This window comes from Dryobates pubescens, chromosome 11 (genome assembly GCF_014839835.1).
Source record: "Dryobates pubescens isolate bDryPub1 chromosome 11, bDryPub1.pri, whole genome shotgun sequence".
NCBI classification, from domain to species: domain Eukaryota; kingdom Metazoa; phylum Chordata; class Aves; order Piciformes; family Picidae; genus Dryobates; species Dryobates pubescens.
The window spans coordinates 35,664,719-35,682,802 of record NC_071622.1 but is presented as its reverse complement, the minus strand read 5'-3'; the positions used below and the strand labels follow the sequence as shown (position 1 = coordinate 35,682,802).

Sequence of the window (18,084 nt, the reverse complement as noted above, 5' to 3'; positions counted from 1 at the left end):
CCACGGCACCAAATGCTACATCCAGTCCCCTCTTGAACACCTCCAGGGACAGTGACCACCACCTCCCTGGGCAGCACATTCCAATGGCTAACAACTCTCTCTGGGAAGAACTTTCTCCTCACCTCCAGCCTAAACTTCCCCTGGCACAGATTGAAACTGTGTCCTCTTGTTCTGGTGCTGGTTGCCTGGGAAAAGAGACCAACCCCCTCCCAGCTACAACCTCCCTTCAGGTAGTTGTAGAGAGCAATAAGGTCTCCCCTGAGCCTCCTCTTCTCCAGGCTAAACAACCCCAGCTCCCTCAGCCTCTTCTCACAGGGCTGTGCTCAAGGCCTCTCCCCAGCCTCATTGCCCTTCTCTGGACATGTTCAAGAGTCTCAATGTCCTTCTTAAATTGAGGGGCCCAGAACTGGACACAGAACTCCAGGTGTGGCCTAACCAGTGCTGAGTTCAGGGGACACTTTGTGGAGTCTCCTGCTCTGGAGATTTTCAAAGCCTGCCTGGATGCATTCCTGTGTGGACTGCCCTGGGTGATCCTGGTTTGGCAGGGGGGTTGGACTGGATGATCGCTGGAGGTCCCTTCCAACCCCTAATGTAGTGTGATACTGTGATTACTGTCCTTAAAAATAATGCAGATGTGAAAATAAATCTAAGAAAAACAGTAATTCCAGAGCATGGTATTAGAGAAATGGCATTGAACACACAAACATCCTCAGAGAGAAGATAAAGTCTTGCTCCACATTAACCTGATTTTTCTTATGCATTTTGGAATTACCTCATGATGATCACAAAGCCACTTTGAAGGAGCTTTGTGAGAGAGAGAATCACATTTTCAATAAATGTTTGCAGCAAATGTTGGTGGCATGTATCAAAATAAGGAGAGGAGGGGAGGGGAGGAGGGGGTTAGATAGCTTTGTCTATGGCAACTGAAGGTTCGGCAATAAAATGCAGCTGAAAATTGCAACATCCCCTGGGGACATACCACTAGCAGATGCAGATTGCCAAGGTCAATTAAACTGATGTAGTTGTGCTGTCAGAGATGTAAAAGAGAAACCTGCCAGTTTAAGACAAGAATATTGCTCCAATATGAGGGCAAAGTCGCAGCATTCCCCCAGCACATGCCTGATAACACAGCAAGCTTCCAACGCAGCCTCTCCTGCACATCATCGGGATGGAATTTTCTTCCCAGGTTCTGTATCTTCCTTTACTTCCAAATCATATGGGTCCAGTTCTGGGCCCCTCAGTTGAAGAAGGACATTGAGACACCTTATTGTGTCCAGAGAAGGGCAACGAGGCTGGGGAGAGGCCTCAAGTACAAGCCCTGTGAGGAGAGGCTGAGAGAGCTGGGATTGTTTAGCCTGGAGAAGAGGAGGCTCAGGGGAGACCTTCTTGCTGTCTACAGCTACCTGAAGGGAGGTTGTAGCCAAGAAGGGGTTGGTCTCTTCTCCCGAGCAAGCAGCATCAGAACAAGAGGACACAGTCTCAAGCTGTGCCAGGCGAGGTTTAGGCTGGAGGTGAGGAGAAAGTTCTTCCCAGAGAGTTGTTAGCCATTGGAATGTGCTGCCCAGGGAGGTGGTGGAGTCACCGTCCCTGGAGGTGTTCGAGAGGGGATTGGACGTGGCACTTGGTGCCATGGTTTAGTCCTGAGGTCTGTGGTGACAGGTTGGACTTGATGATCTTTGAGGTCTCTTCCAACCTTGCTGATTCTGTGATTCTCTGATTCTGTGATATATTAAAAGTGCATTTCAAAGTATAATTAGGGGAAAAGAAGAAAACCCCAACAGGAAGCAACATGCAAACATTGTGACCTGACCCCCTCCTTCTCCCCCCAGCATACAGAAACATGTAGCTGGAGGATGAGACTCCAAAGTATTTTTCCCAGCTAGCTAAGAAGCCAGAATCACCAAATATGGTTTTAAGCTGAAAGACTGTGGCAGGCTTTCATAGCAGACGTATTTAATCTATCTTCAAGGCCTATTGCTAGCACAATCCCTCCCACCCAGCATAAATTTGTGGCTTAGCTTGGCAAAAAAAAAAACAACCCTACAAAACATCCAACAAACCAACAACAGAACCCCCAAAATAGCAGAATCAAAAACCTTGCCATTATTGTCTTCAAATTTATTGAAAATTGACAAAAGATCACACCAAACACAACCTTCAGACTGAGGCATTGACCAGCCTGGGTAATTCAGTTATTGGTTGGTTGGTTTGGGTCTGGGGGGGAGTTTTGTGTCCTTTTTGTGTGTTGGTTTTTCAAAACAAGAAAGAGCTGCTGCTGGCTGCTGGCAATTTCATTAAGAATGCTTCAGTAAATTGTACAGAATCAGAGAATTGTCAGGGTTGGAAAGGGGCCTCAAGGATCAGCCAGTTCCAACCCCCCTGCCATGGGCAGGGACTCCTCACACTACAGCAGGTTGCTCGTAGCCACATCCAGCCTGGCCTTAAAAACTTCCAGGGATGAGGCTTCCACCACCTCCCTGGGCAACCTGTGCCAGTGTCTCACCACCCTCATGGGGAAGAACTTCTTCCTAACATCCAATCTGAATCTACCCATTTCTAGTTTTGCTCCATTTCTCCCCAGCCCTATCACTCCCTGACACCCTAAAAAGTCCCTCCCCAGCTTTCTTGTAGCCCCCTTCAGATACTGGAAGGCCACAATTAGGTCTCCTCAGAGCCTTCTCTTGTCCAGACTGAATAGCCCCAACTCCTTCAGTCTGTCTCCATAGGAGAGGAGCTCCAGCCCTCTGCTCATCCTCATGGCCCTTCTCTGGACACCTTCCAGCACCTCCAGATCCTTCCTGTAATAGAGGCTCCAGAAGTGGACACAGTGCTCCAGGTGGGGTCTCAGCAGAGTGGAGCAGAGGGGGAGAATCACCTCTCTCAACCTGCTGGCCACTCTTCTCTTGCTGCAGCCCAAGCTCTGGTTGGCTCTCTGGTCTGCAAGTGCACACTGCTGGCTCATGTTGAACTTCTCATCCACCAGCACCCCCAAGGCCTTTTCTCCAGGGCTGCTTTCAAGCCAGTCCCTGCCCAGCCTATATCAGTTCCTGGGATTGCCCTGACCCAGATGCAGGATCTTGCATTTGGTCATGTTGAACCTCATGAGGTTGGCTTGGGCTGACCTCTGCTGCCTGACCAGGTCCCTCTGGATGGATCCTTTCACAATACATTAACTCTCTTTGCATTTCAGGTTGTCTGTACTTCAAGAAAGCTTTCTGATCATCTCACTCGTGGCACATAGAGGATAATTTATCACACACAGTGGTCCCATCTCAGTATGTGGTCCAGACAGTTCTCACAAGCTAGATATGTGCAGGCTTGTAAAGACTTGTTTGGCTGAGAAAGGGAGGGAAACATGGTGCTGCAGGGGTTGGTAGCAGGGATTTAATAGAGGACTTGTTTCTCTGAGAGAGGACTGAGCCACAGTAAAAGGTGTTAGATGGAAATGTGGTAGGGGAGATGCAGTTTTTCAGAAGAAATGATGCAAAACTGGAAGCTCTGAGTACTACTACTTACTATAGGGGGGGGAGGTGGACTAGATGACCTTTGGAGGTCCCTTCCAAGCCACCCCATGCTGTGATTCTTTCATCTTGTAGAAAACCAGGGCATTACCTCTCCAAGCCTAGATCAATTACATTTCTCAGATCTGTGTTTGGATGGTTCTGTGCCAAAATAGCTGTCTGGATAAAATGATACCAAAAGCTTCTTGAGAGTGCAAAGAATGCTCAACATCCCCTCACCTAAAACACCTTGCCAGGGCCTGGGCATTTGGGTCTGCCTGGTCAGGAGCTTTTACAGCACATTTCCATGCTGGCAAGGCTGGCATGGTATCCAGCAGCCATTCCCTTCTGTCTTTTCTATAATCTCCAAGTTTTAGATCAAGCAAAAATATGGGCATGATTTAAAAGCATCTTATATAAGAGTTCCTAATGCCCTCACAATTTGAATTTGTTGCCCATGACAACTGTGAATCTGGAGGGACCACCTCCTAGATCACCTGCAGGAAGAAGAGGAGAACTTTGGTGTTCACAAAGGGAAGTCTCTAAGAGCCAAGCCTAGCTTGAAAGGATGTGACCCCAACAATTGGTTCTTTGAATTGGTGTTTGACACTGAGCAATAAATGAATCATAGAATTGTCAGGGTTGGAAAGGGCCTCAAAGATCATCTAGTTCCTATCCCCCTGCCATGGGCAGGGACACCTCACACTACAGCAGATTGCTTACAGCCACATCCAGCCTGGCCTTCAAAACCTCCAGGGATGAGGAGGCTTCCACTACCTCCCTGGGCAACCTGTTCCAGGGTCTCACCACACTCATGCGGAAGAACTTCTTCCTAACATCCAATCTGAATCTACCCATTTCTAGTTTTGCTCCATTCCCCCCAGTCCTATCACTCTCTGACAACCTAAAAAGTCCCTCCCCAGCTTCTTGTAGTCCCCTTCAGATGCTGGAAGGCCACAAGGAGGTCTCCTCAGAGCCTTCTCTTCCCCCGACTGAATAGCCCAAACTCTCTCAGTCTGTCCTCATAGGAGAGAAGCTCCAGCCCTCTGATCATCCTCGTGGCCCTTCTCTGAACACTTTCCAGCACCTCCAGATCCTTCCTGTACTAGGGGCTCCAGAACTGGACAAGGTGCTGCAGGTGGGGTCTCACCAGAGCAGAGCAGAGGGGGAGTGAACCAGGCACCTCCTGGTTTTGTGCATGATACGGGGTAAAGGAAAGATCTGGGTTTTTGAAATCCCTGCCCTCTCATACTCCTTTAAAGTATAAAATTAACACAGCTTTTCTCTCCAGAATTCAAAGCACAATCCTGTGGCTGTGCTGCCTTCTCCTCCATATCCTGGTGAGACATTCTGTGTAATTTGCAAAGCTCCTTCTGGATGAAAGACAGCAGACAATTGAATTACGCCGCCGCTATTAAGCGATGCTCACATAAATAACACCCAACAAAAGGACAGTTCTGAATATACATTCAGAATCTCCCATCCTCACAGAGCAAACAAACACAAATGGAGAAGCAAAGGCAAATTACAGCACTTACAAAAACAATATTAAAATATAAGTGAATAGTTGGGGGGGGAAGAAAAAATATTTTAATTAACAAAACAAATCGAATGGAAAAGATTCCTCAAATAAAGCTTTATAAGTGAGGCTGTGTGTGTTTGACTGCCATGACTAATTATGTATCCATGTACTGTGTGTTCAATTTGGGCTTATTTAAATAGCAGAAATGCTCATTAGCTGCAGCATATCTGTGAAGCTTCAATAAACAGTTTAATGGGTTTTATGTTTAACCAATTTCATAAGTTCCTTTAATTTTAGCTTTAGTAGCTCATTAATGTTATTTTTGATACCCATCTCAGAGAGTTCCTTTGCAGGGAAAAGTAGCATTACTTCAGAAAAAATACAAATAAGCTGCGAGTTTCTTCGTCTCAAATGCAAACCCACAGCTGCCACGAGCATCAGGGCACGGATTCACTGCTGACACTGCCCAGCCTCAGCGCCATCAAAGCACAACAACACTTCCCCCAGGCTCTACCCCTCCAGCGTACTGAACCAGGGTTTAGAAGCAGTGTGACTGGATAATCACACAATTAGCCAGGTTGGAAAAGAACTTTGAGATCATCGAGTCCACCCTATCACCCAGCACCATCTAATCAACTAAACCATGGCACCAAGTGCCTCATCCAGTTTTTGAAACACCTCCAGTGATAGTGATCCTCCACCTCCCTGGGCAGCACATTCCAATGGACAAACTCTCTTTCTGAGAAGAATTTCTTTCTAACATCCAGCCCAAACCTCCCCTGGCACAGCTTGAGACTGTGTCCTCTTGTTCTGGTGCTGGTTGCCTGGGAGAAGAGATCAGCCCCTGCCTGTCTACAACCTCCCTTCAGGTAGTTGTAGACAGCCTCCAACCACCACATCTCCCACCAGCCCTTCCCTATTGGTGAAGAGGAGGTCAAGCAGTGCCTTACCCCTGGTAGGCTCACGCAGCACCTGGGATAAGAAGCTGTCCTCCATACACTCTAAGAACCTCCTAGACTGCCTCCTCTCTGCTCTGTTGAGTTCCCAGCAGATATCAGGCAGGTTGAAATCACCCATGAGATCAAGGTCTGGTGATCTGGAGACAGCCTCTAGCTGCATCTCTTCAACACATAAATGAATTTTCTCTTCTAAAGCAAACACTCATTTCATAGAATCCTAGAATCATGGAATGGCTTGAGTTGGAAGGGACCTTAAATATCATCTAGTTCCACCCTCCCTGCCATGGGCAGGGACACCTTCCACTAGATAAAATTGCTCAGATCCCCATCCAGCCTGTTCTTAAACACTGTCAGGGTTGAGGCATCTGCAACTTCTCTGGGCAGCCCCTTCCAGTGTCTCACCAACTGAAATTGTCCAACCCAAGTCTACCCTGCTCTAGTTTAAAAGCATTTCTCCTTGTCCTATCACCACCTGCCCTTATGAAAATTCCTCTCCAACTTTCCTCTAGCCCACTTCAGGTACTGGAAGGTTGGTGTAAGGTCTCCCCAGAGCCTTTTCTTCTCCAGGCTGAACAGCCCCAACTCACTCAGCCTGTCCTCACAGAAGCGTCTTTGCGGCTCTGACTTCGTAATGTATGCCGAGATAGCCTGGGAATTTGGTTGCAATCCAGCTCAGTGGTAAAAAGGAAATTTGACTTTCATTAAGACAGCTTAGTAAAAAATTCAAGATTCAAAAGGAGCTGAAATGCTGTGCTCAGAATAAACACTTTCTTTTTTTTTTTTTTTTTGTCAAGTCTTAGGGTTTTTTCACTTCTGCAACATCCAAACCCAACACCTTGCCTTTTCCCTTGTGTATTGGGTTGGGTTGGGCTGAGCTGGAGTTAATTCTCCTCACAGCATCTTTATGGTGCTGTGGTTTGCAGCAGTAGTTGATAACAGAGCAGTGTTTTGGCTGCTCTTGAATAAGTATCCAGGCTGTGTCCTTTCAACGTTTCCCTGCCACAAGAGTACACTGAGGGGTGGGCAAGAGCTTGGGAGGGGACAAGGCTGAGCCAGCTGACCCAGACTGGCCAAAGAGGTGTTCCATACCATATGACATCAGCTCAGATATAAGAATGAAGTGAAAGAAGGAAGTGGGGGGATTCCTCCATGGAGTCTATCCTCCCAAGTAACCACCAAGCTGAGAGAGCCCTGCTGCCCAAGACTGAGCATGTCCTGCTGCTGGGCAGTAGAGATTAACATCTCTCTTTCTGCTTTCGCTGTTTGCTGTTTGCTCACTATTGTTATTCAAATTGCTCCTATCCTATTACTGGCTTTTGTTATATTGTTTCCCCTCTCCCCCTGTCCATTTAAGAGGGGGGAGTGATAGAGTGGCTTTGGTGGGCATCTGGCCTCCAGGCCAGGGCCAAACCACCACACCTTGGAATTGGATTGCTGTTGCTAGTTACAGGTTCACCAAAACCAACAGCCTGAAACAGAGGTGCATTTTTCACACCCAAGATAAAGGGCTCTCTTCCTTCACCATTAGCTCACTGCACCACTTTGTTCCCCTCCCACTTTAAGTTCCTATTTAAAAAGCTCACAATAACTAACTGAGGCAGTGTTAAGAGAGACAAGGATGGCAGGGTGTTATGGCTAAGTAACTGTGGCACTTTTCAGTTGATGCCTAGGAACTTTCCACAGACTGAGTAGAAAAGTGGTAAATGTAAATAAATTACCCTTGGATGTAAAAGGGAAAAATGATAAGGTCTAAATAATCCCATTGGTCTGATAACTAACATAAAGTTAGTTGTATAAATTAACTCTCTCTCTTTTTGACTTCTTTGCTCTAGCAGATACCAGCTGGTGGCTTTTGCTTGGCTGATGCTGGCCTTGGCTGCCTTCTTGTTGTGGCTAAGTACTAACAAGCCACTCTTGGCTCTTCTCTTTCTCTTGTCCAGGGGGAAAGAGGAGAGAAAGCTGTTGGTATCCCCCTGGTTTTGTCCAGGGGGGTTCTTGTGTTGTCTATAAATTGTAACTGTATGTAAATATTGCCTATTTTGTGCATACTCATTGCAATTCATATCTCTAGATTGTAGTTTTGCTTGTAAATAGAGCTTCATTTGCTTCCCAGCTGAGGTGGTCTGGCAATTTTAATCTGGGGAGTAATTTCAACCCACCACAGCAACCAAGGAGGTTCAACCTTTTAGCTGCAGCAGTATTTAATGGGCAAGAAAAAACTCACAGTCGGTCCTTTACCATAAGGGCTTTGAATCACAGCAAAGCAACTCCATTACATAGGCTAGGATTTGATTTACCACGTGAGGCTCTAGAAAACCTTTCAAAAATCCTAAACAGAGGGTGCTAAAAGCAAAAGCAAAAGCACCAGCACTTCCCCACATGCTCAGTCAGCTCCACTATAAGAGTAGTTGATCAATCTCTTAAAGATTGAAAAACAGATATGTAAATCTTCATCTTCTTCTCCTTGCTTTCTGAAGGTTAGATTGAGCCCCAAATCATGGCCAATACAGATCACAGTATCACAGAACATTAGAGGTTTGAAGGCACCTCCAGAGATCATCCAGTCCAACCCCCCTGCCAGAGCAGCATCACCCAGGGTAGTCTGCACAGGAATGCATCCAAGTGGGGTTTGAAAGTCTCCAGAGAAGACGACTCCACAACCTCTCTGGGCAGCCTGCTCCAGGGCTCTGTCAACCTCACTGTAAAGAAGTTTTTCCTCACATTGAGCTGAAACCTTCTATGTTCAAGCTTGAACCTTGTTGTTCCTTATCTTATTACTGCACACCACCAAAAAAGATTGGCCTCCTCCACTTGACACCCACCCCTTAGATATTTATAGATATTGATCAAATCCCCTCTTAGTCTTCTCTTCTCCAGACTAAAAATCCCCAGGTCTCATCTCCAAGTGGAAGAGGTGAATGTTCTTTCAGAGATGTTCACTGTACCTCCTATGCCCTTTAGAGCAGGAGGCACCTGCAGAGCAGGAGGCAGCCCTGCACAGCTAGCACTGTATGCCTGTAGCTGGGTACAGCTGCTGCCTGGAAGTGCTGGCTGGAGCAAAGTGTCATGGGGCTTGAAGTTCAGACTGTAACATGAGAGGCTTCCTTTTCTGGATGCTGCTTCTGCTTTCTGGGTTTGGGGGTATTGGTCTCTTCCACTGAGCTGGCTCCTGCATGTTTGGGTGTGGGAATGGTTTTACCACTGGCTTCTGCTGCTGCTTCTGCATTTTGCTGTGCTTCTCTGCAAACAGGCTGAGGTAACTGTGCAGTGGATCACTTCTAGTAAAACTGTATCTCAACCCTGAGTATGCTTTTGTGTCACTTTCCATCCCCTCTGTGTGGGAGGAGAGGGGCTTGTCAGAATGGGCTGTGTTAGCCCAGGACACGCATGCAGGCAATTTGTTCAGTATCTTAAATGCTATCCATATGCCAACTCCTGTATCTTTCATGTGAAACTACATAACTGTTCATTTGTAAGATCAGAGATTTTAAAGTACAACTCAATCATGAGTCAATCTGAGGCAAGTGCAGGCAGCTTGAACATATACTGCCTATGAGAGAGACACCACAGTTCTCTCAGGTGTGCACAAGAAATGATCACCCAGACCAGCTGAACCAGAGTGATCAACCTATGCTAGTTCTTGCTTAATTTGCTGGGTTCAAAAAGGGAAAGAATAAAACAAAAGAGAGAGGAAAGAAAAAGTTTCAGAGATGAGATTAACTCAGTTTAAAGTTGTAGCACAATGAGTTTCTCCTAAGTGAAGAAATCTCCAAGAGTGTTCTTTATGATCCCATTGGCATTAAGAGGAAAGCAAAGATGTTGACTCGCTGGAACGTGTCCAGAGAAGGGCAACAAAGTTGGAGAGGGGTTTGGAGTATAAGCCCTATGAGGAGAGTCTGAGGGAACTGGGGTTGCTTAGCCTGGAGAAGAGGAGGCTCAGGGGAGACCTTATTGCTCTCTACATCTACCTGAAGGGTGGTTGTCACCAGGTGGGGGCTGGTCTCTTCTCCCAGGCAACCAGCACTAGAACAAGAGGACACAGTCTCAAGCTGTGCCAGGGGAGGTTCAGACTGGATGTTAGGAAGAAATTCTACACAGAGAGAGGGATTGCCCATTGGAATGGGCTGCCCAGGGAGGTGGTGGAGTCACCACCATTGGAGGTGTTTAGGGGGAGAGTGGATGTGGTGCTTGGTTGCATGGTTTAGTTGATTAGGTGGTGTTGGATGATAGGTTGGACGCGATGGTCTTGAAGGTCTCTTCCAACCTGGTTTATTCTATTCTATTCTATTCTATTCTATTCTATTCTATTCTATTCTATTCTATTCTATATATACTGAGCAACCACTCCTCTGAGTTCCTTCTCTATACAGGGTGAAAAAAAATTCTTTGTTATCACTGTTATCAGACCCTCAGGTTGTGTTCTAAGAGGTATACCTAAAGGATAAAGAAATTCCTGCCAAGAGGATCAGCAGGCACAAGCTGCATGACCTCCAGCAGACTCATCTCCCAAAGCTGGACAGGAAATGGCTGCAGCTAAACTGATGATCAGCATTTACAGGATGCATTACCCAAGGTTACCTTTGTTGTCACCTAAGATGGAGCCAAAGGCACTGATCACCACGTCAGCTTTCAGACGGACGACCTGATCTTCATCTTCCTTCCAGCTTCCATCACTGTCTTGCTCAGTTCGAACAAACTCCATAGCAACAATGTGGCCACCTCTGAGCACAACTTTCCGAGGGGAAAGGAAAGGCAGAAATTCACATTTCTCTTCTTTTGCAAGTTCCATCTGCGGAGCAGAAGCAATAAAATAGAGCCCCAACGTTGTTGTGCTTTTATGAAAGAACCAAAAAAAAGCATTACTTTTTTCTTTTTCCCTCAAGATGTTTGTGGCAGTTTGGGCTGGGTGCCCCCTGCTGCTACCACCCAAGATACACCTCTGGTGCCCCGGGTGTCCAGCCCAGTGGGTGGACACAGGAAGCTGTGTATTTCATTCCCATAATGTCCTGCTCCCTATAAAACTATCAGCAAGGTCTCACACTTCCTCTTTCTTTCCTCACTGCCCTCGTGGGAGATGCTCCCTGTCTGGTAATGGAGGGGGAGTCATCTCAAGGCCTTTTAGGCCTGCCTAGGCTTAATGCCAAGAGGAAAAAGGGGAAGGGCAGTCTCAGATCTGGCCAGCTGAGATTAGCCTAACGGCGGTGAGAGGGAAGAATGAGCCCTGGGGGTTTTCAGTGTACCCTCAGGTGGGGAGAGGGGAGTGTTGGGATGCTTCTGAGTATGCTTTGGGATCTTCTTTTGTCACTGAGCTTCTGGTCCTTTGTAAAATATTCACTGCTTTTCCATTTAAGCTTTCCATCACTCTGCAATCCGTTTGTGTGAGACTTGGTTTTTTGCCCTGGTGGGAGGCAGGGGAGGATCTGCCTTCCAACCCACCACAATTTTACCATGCATCCTTCTGATGCAGTGTCCCAGTTTGAGCTGAATGCCTTTTAAAAGGAACCACAAAGCTGTAGTCCTCCAAAGGTACAGAGTGTCCAGGAGGTGTACTGGAAGGAGTGTTGGGCCCCTCAGTTTAAGAAGGATATTGAGACTCTTGAACGTGTCCAGAGAAGGGCAATGAGGCTGGGGAGAGGCCTTGAGCACAGCCCTGTGAGGAGAGGCTGAGGGAGCTGGGATTGTTTAGCCTGGAGAAGAAGAGGCTCAGGGGAGACCTTATTGCTCTCTACAACTACCTGAAGGGAGGTTGTAGCCAGGAGGGGGTTGGTCTCTTCTCCCAGGCAACCAGCACCAGAACAAGAGGATACAGTCTCAATCTGTGCCGGGGGAAGTTTAGGCTGGAGGTGAGGAGAAAGTTCTTCCCAGAGAGAGTTGTTGGCCATTGGAATGTGCTGCCCAGGGAGGTGGTGGAGTCACCATCCCTGGAGGTGTTCAAGAGGGGATTGGATGTGGCACTTGGTACCATGGCTTAGTAGTCATGAGGTCTGTGGTGACAGGTTGGACTTGATGATCTTTGAGGTCTCTTCCAACCTAATGATTCTATGATTCTAATCTTTGTATCTCCTCCCATGAATCCTGCATCTCTATAAATCTGTCTGCAACGTTATTGTCGCTCTCTTTCTTCCCTTTCTCCACCCTGGATGCAGCAAGCTACCTTAGCTGGTGTGGGGGGAGGATAGCTCCAGTCTTATCTGCAGCCTTCAAGGCCAAACTAATTTTTACTGTGCAACCCTGGCCTGTTTAGGTCTAATGCCAGAGACCAAGAGGAGGCAGTTTCAGACCTGGCCAGCCTGAATCCAGCCTAGCAGTTGGCAGGGGGTGGGGAGGTGGGAGGGGGAAGAAAGAGTCCTGGGGTGTATGTGAGACCCCAGGTGGGAAGAAAAAGAGTACTGGGGTTTTGGTCTGATTTGGTGGAGGTTTTGTGTGGAGTTTTTTTGCCTTAATGAGCCTCTCTGTTAAACCCAGACCATGCATTCCTTTGTATTTCATATCCCTTGCTATGCTCACCACTGTGCATAGCTACAATTCACAGAATCACACAATCACCAAGGTTGGAAGAGGTTGGTTTAGTTGGTTGCGTGGTGTTGGATGATAGGTTGGACGCGATGATCTTGAAGGTCTCTTCCAACCTGGATTATTCTATTCTATTCTATTCTATTCTATTCTATTCTATTCTATTCTATTCTATTCTATTCTATTCTATTCTATTCTATTCTATTCTATTCTATTCTGTTCTGTTCTGTTCTACTCTATTCTATTCTGTTCTGTTCTGTTCTGTTCTGTTCTATTCTATTCTATTCTATTCTATTCTATTCTATTCTATTCTATTCTCCCTGTACCTAGAATTCCTCTTTTCCTCCTCATAAAGCTGGTGTTCAACTTTACCTCTTCTGGGACAGCCCTGATGTTAGTGAATCCCTTCCTGAAGACCACGAAGACGCGCCGGGCCCCGCAGCGCAGAGCAGAGGTGGCACAGTCGAAAGCAGTGTCTCCTGCACCCAGCACAATCACAGTTCCACGTACTGATGGCAATGGAGAGTGGCAGGCACACATCCCTGCAAGATGAGGAAGGAGAGGAAAAAAAAATAACCCACAAGATTTTCAAGCAGAGAAACCATTTCTGCATGACAGCTCAAAAGGTTCTTCTACTCAAAGCAGTGTAAAATTGCATCTTCCCATTTCCAAGCACGGAGTGTCACTATCAAATTATTCTGCTTCATTGAAAGACAGTTTTAGTCCCATTTTTAAGATATGTTCATATACATAATTTCATAGTCAGTACTCTAAGCAGCTGCACCTTTCTGGCTGAATAGAATCCAAATGACAACATGTTTGTAGGATTGTGGGTCCTGACAGCTTGAAATCAGTATTGTCAGATCCTTTTATTCAAAAAGTAAGTTTCTCACTTATCAGATTCTTTATCATCCCCCTCCAGTTAAAAAAGCCAACAACAAAACAATCTTTTAAGAGATTACAAAGAATAATACTTGTTCTTTGTCAAAAGACAACCTGTAGTTGATAGTTTTGTGTAATAGTTTCTCAAAGCCAGTCCCCTCAGTGTTCTGCTGAGCATGTCCAGAGAAGGGTCATGAGGATGAGCAGAGGGATGGAGCTCCTCTGCTATGGAGACTGAGGGAGTTGGGGCTGTTCAGTCTGGAGAAGAGAAGGCTCTGAGGAGACCTAATTGTGGTCTTCCTGTATCTGCAGGGGGCTACAAGAAAGCTGAAGAGGGACATTTGAGGGTGTCTAGCATGGCCTTAAAAACTTCTAGGGATGAGGAGGCTTCCACCACCTCCCTGGGCAACCTGTGCCAGTGTCTCACCACCCTCATGGGGAAGAACTTCTTCCTAACATCTAATCTAAATCTCCTCTCCTCTAGTTGTATCTATTTCCTTCCAGTCCTATCACTCCCTGACACCCTAAAAAGTCCCTCACCAGCTTTCCTGTAGCCCACTTCAGATACTGGAAGGCCACAAAAAGGTCTCCTCAGAGCCTTCTCCAGGCTGAAAAAGCCGTACTCTCTCAGCCTGTCCTCACAGGAGACATGCTCCAGGCCTCTAATCATCCTCATGGCTCTTCCCTGGACATGTTCCAGCACCTTCAGATTCTTCCTGTAATAGGGGCTCCAGAACTGGACACAGTATTCCAGGTGGTGTCTCACCAGAGTGGAGTAGAGGGGGAGAATCACCTCCCTTGACCTGCTGGCTATGCTTCTCTTGCTGCAGCCCAGGCTCTGGTTGGCTCTCTGGGCTGCAAGTGCACACTGCTGGCTCATGCTGAGCTTCTCATCCCTCAGCACCCCTAAGGCCTTTTCTTCAGGGCTGCTCTCAGCATCTTTAATTCTAGATTTTTTTCTAGACCATCTTATAAATACTATTTATCTCAAGATAATTTCAGCTAATTAAAAGCTTATGAAATCTTTTTAATATAATTCAGAATAACAAATATCACTTAGTAGAGGTAATGATTTACCACACACTTAGAACGTGACATGCAACTATTTGCTTTACAGTTTGAAGGACTGACTTTCCTGATCACACTCACCAGGAGAAAAACCTGGCTCAGACCTATTCACTGGCAGCACTCACACCTATTCACTGGATGTGCTGCTGCACAACCAGCACTCCATTTGGGTAGAATAGAACAGAATTATCCAGGTTGGAAGAGACTGTCGAGATCATCGGATCCAACCGATCACCCAACACCATCTAATCAACTACACCATGGCACCAAGCACCCCATCCAGTCTCTTCCTACACACCTCCAGTGATGGGGACTCCACCACCTCCCTGGGCAGCACATTCCAATGGCTAACAACTCTCTCTGTGAAGAACTTTCTCCTCACCTCGAGTCTAAACTTCCCCTGGCAAAGGTTGAGACTGTGTCCTCTTGTTCTGGTGCTGGTTGCCTGGGAGAAGAGACCAAGCCCCACCTGGCTACAGCCTCCCTTCAGGTAGTTGTAGAGAGCAATAAGGTCTCCCCTGAGCCTCCTCTTCTCCAGGCTAAACAATTCCACCTCCCTCAGCCTCTCCTCACAGGGCTGTGCTCCAAACCCCTCCCCAGCTTTGTTGCCCTTCTCTGGACACCTTCCAGCAACTCAACATCTTTCCTAAACTGAGGGGCCCAGAACTGGACACAGGACTCAAGGTGTGGCCTAACCAGTGCTGAGTCCAGGGGCATAATGACCTCCCTGCTCCTGCTGGCCACACTATTCCTGATGCAGTCCAGGATGCCTGTCAAGGACTCCCAATGACTTACTGAACACAACAACAACAAAACCAAAACCCACACACCTGGTTTACTTGCCATTGCTACCAAAGGTAGGAAGTCTTTAGATGTGTAGAATCCTTGATCCATTCTCAGTCCTTGGAATATACTGTCTCTGTTTGGTTCTGGCAGACCTAGAATAGAACATGATATAGGCACATGAGAACTACAAGGCAAATTTTTATGACCAATACATATGTCACTCCCCATACACATTCTCAACTCTATCCTCTGCCCAAGCACTTTGTTGTAGTCTAAAGCTAAGTGGCTTAGCTTAGAGCCCTAACTATAAACAAAGAATAAGAGCTTTATGGAGATATTTGAGTAAAAAGTAAATGACATTAGCCATTGGATATGAAAGAAAAATAATGATAGGTCTATATAATGCCATTGGTTTGCTCATGAGGATAAAGTTAGCTGCTTAAACATTTATGGCTCTTTTTGCTCCTTCACTCTGCAACCTCTGCTTTTGCATTGCTCCCTTAGATCCTTCCTAACCTTCTGCCAGTGTAGATTGAGTCTGTGAGGTACCAGGAAGGAAAGAAGGGGGAGAGGGGAGGTTGTGAGCAGCCCCCTGGACTATCCAGAGCGGTCTGGGGAACAATTCACAGGGGGTGCTTGTGTTGTTCCTGACCTGTAAATATATCTATATATATGTTGTACATGTTACATTGCATTTTATAATGCTAGATTTATGCTTGCTTCGTAAATACAGCTTCATTCTGCTTCCCCATCTTCTGAGCCAGTCTGGTGGTTTATTTTGGGGGTACTTCTGCAGTTTGTTGGGGAGGTTAATTTCAACCCACCACACAGTTACAAATTCTCAGAGGTTCCTGCAAGGACCATCACAAATGGCTGCAGTTCCACCTTGGTGGTTTGCAGGTTACATGATTGCTCATCACTTAGTGGCACTGTCACTTGCAAATGCAGTTGTTGGACAATGTGTACTCATATAGCTTAGACCAAATCAGATGCAGAGGAAAGGGTTAGAGAAAAGAGGATACAGGAGGTGTGAAAGCAATGAAGCTACTGTGTAGGAGAAGATTCTTGTAAGATTTTCTTATATTGTTTTACCTGCATAGAACCATAGAATTGTTAGGGTTGGAAGGGACCCCAAGGGTCATTCAGTTCCAACCCCCCTGCCATGGGCAGGGACACCTCACACTACAGCAGGTTGCTCCCAGACACATCCAGCACCGCCTTAAATACCTCCAGGGATGAGGCTTTCACCACCTCCCTGGGCAACCTGTGCCAGTGTCTCATCACTCTCATGGGGAAGAACTTCTTCCTAACATCCAAACTGAATCTACCCGTTTCTAGTTTTGTTCTATTCCCCCTAGTCCTATCTCTACCTGACAACCTAAAAACTCCCTCCCCGCCTTTCTTGTAGCCCCCTTCGGATACTGGAAGGCCACAACTAGGTCTCCTGGGAGCCTTCTCTTCTCCAGACTGAACAGCTCCAACTCCCTCAGTCTGTCTCCATAGGAGAGGAGCTCCAGCCCTCTGCCCATTCTCATGGCCCTTCTCTGGATAACTTCCAGCATCTCCAGATCCTTCCTGTAATAGGGGCTCCAGAACTGGACACAGTGCTCCAGGTGGGGTCTCACCAGAGTGGAGTAGAGGGGGAGAATCACCTCCCTTGACCTGCTGGCTATGCTTCTCTTGCTTCAGCCCAGGCTCTGGTTGGCTTTCTGGACTGCAAGAGCACACTGTTGTCTCATGTTAAGCTTCTCATGTGAATGGAAATCTTGTTACAGTGAAATGGATCCATCCTCTGTGTTTTGAGGCATTTTTCAATACAGCCAGCCTCCAGACAACACAAATGAGACAAAACTAAACAGCTTGACCAAAGAGGAGAGGAGGACAAATGGCAGTGTTGCAGATCTGTCTTACCTGTGAGCATTTGTATGCCATCATTTTTTTGCCATTCTTGATTGTTTTCTTAACCCCCTTATTGGCTGACACTTATTTACAGTCATTAATAGTATACATTTATACAGAAGCTGTGGGACACAGATAGGAATCAACTTCACTATCTGTAAGAGCAACAAACACATTTTGACTACAAGAAAGGAGCAAAAACCCATCTTCCAGTTATCAGAGGATATCTTCTCGTTGCCACGTGAACACCTGGCCAACACAAAAGCCCAGCCCAGATGACACAGAGGTTAAAACGTTCTTTTCATGCCAACACAATGATCTCTCATGGTATTTTTCAACAGGACCTCAGGTTTCACGCTTACATCTGAACCCCCATTAATATTACCAGAGCATGCTAATTAATGATCACATACACAGAGTAAATGCCAACAACTTTTCCATGAAAACACACTAGAAGCACTGAGTCCTCAGAGCAAGGAGGCAGAATTGGAGGATGCAAAGCAGTTTCTGTTCCCTCCAGTCTCAGGCATGGATGTCAGCAGACTAATCTTACCCTGCTTTGAGACATACTGGTCTGGAAAACCCCCATAACACCATGTTAGTGTCAACAGTACAGGAGACTGCACTTTGGGGAGAGCTGTTCCAAGCAGGGAAGGTTTAAAGCCTTTTTGTATTACTGAAGCAGCGGAAGCAGAAGAAGCAGCAGAAGCAGAAGATGAAGCAGCAGAAGAAGCAGAAGCAGAAGAAGCAGCAGCAGCAGAAGCAGCAGAAGAAGCAGAAGAAGAAGCAGCAGCAGAAGAATAAGCAGAAGAAGCAGAAGCAGAAGAAGAAGCAGAAGACGAAGCAGCAGAAGAAGCAGAAGCAGCAGCAGAAGAATCAGCAGCAGCAGCAGAAGAAGAAGCAGCAGAAGCAGAAGCAGCAGAAGAAGCAGAAGCAGAAGAAGCAGAAGCAGAAG

At 46.6% G+C, this 18,084-nt stretch overlaps 1 protein-coding gene across 1 annotated transcript in view; it reads right to left on the bottom strand.

The window, feature by feature from the left end:
* The window catches only part of DPYD (dihydropyrimidine dehydrogenase), a 602,387-nt gene that overhangs the window by 314,254 nt on the left and 270,049 nt on the right, over window positions 1-18,084 (bottom strand). Inside the window, exons 9-11 of the mRNA XM_054165155.1 lie at window positions 15,275-15,382; window positions 12,867-13,036; window positions 10,560-10,770 (exon numbers count right to left, since the gene is read on the bottom strand). Of these exons, the coding sequence (XP_054021130.1) occupies window positions 10,560-10,770; window positions 12,867-13,036; window positions 15,275-15,382 (489 nt within the window). The remainder of the gene's footprint in view (window positions 1-10,559; window positions 10,771-12,866; window positions 13,037-15,274; window positions 15,383-18,084) is intronic.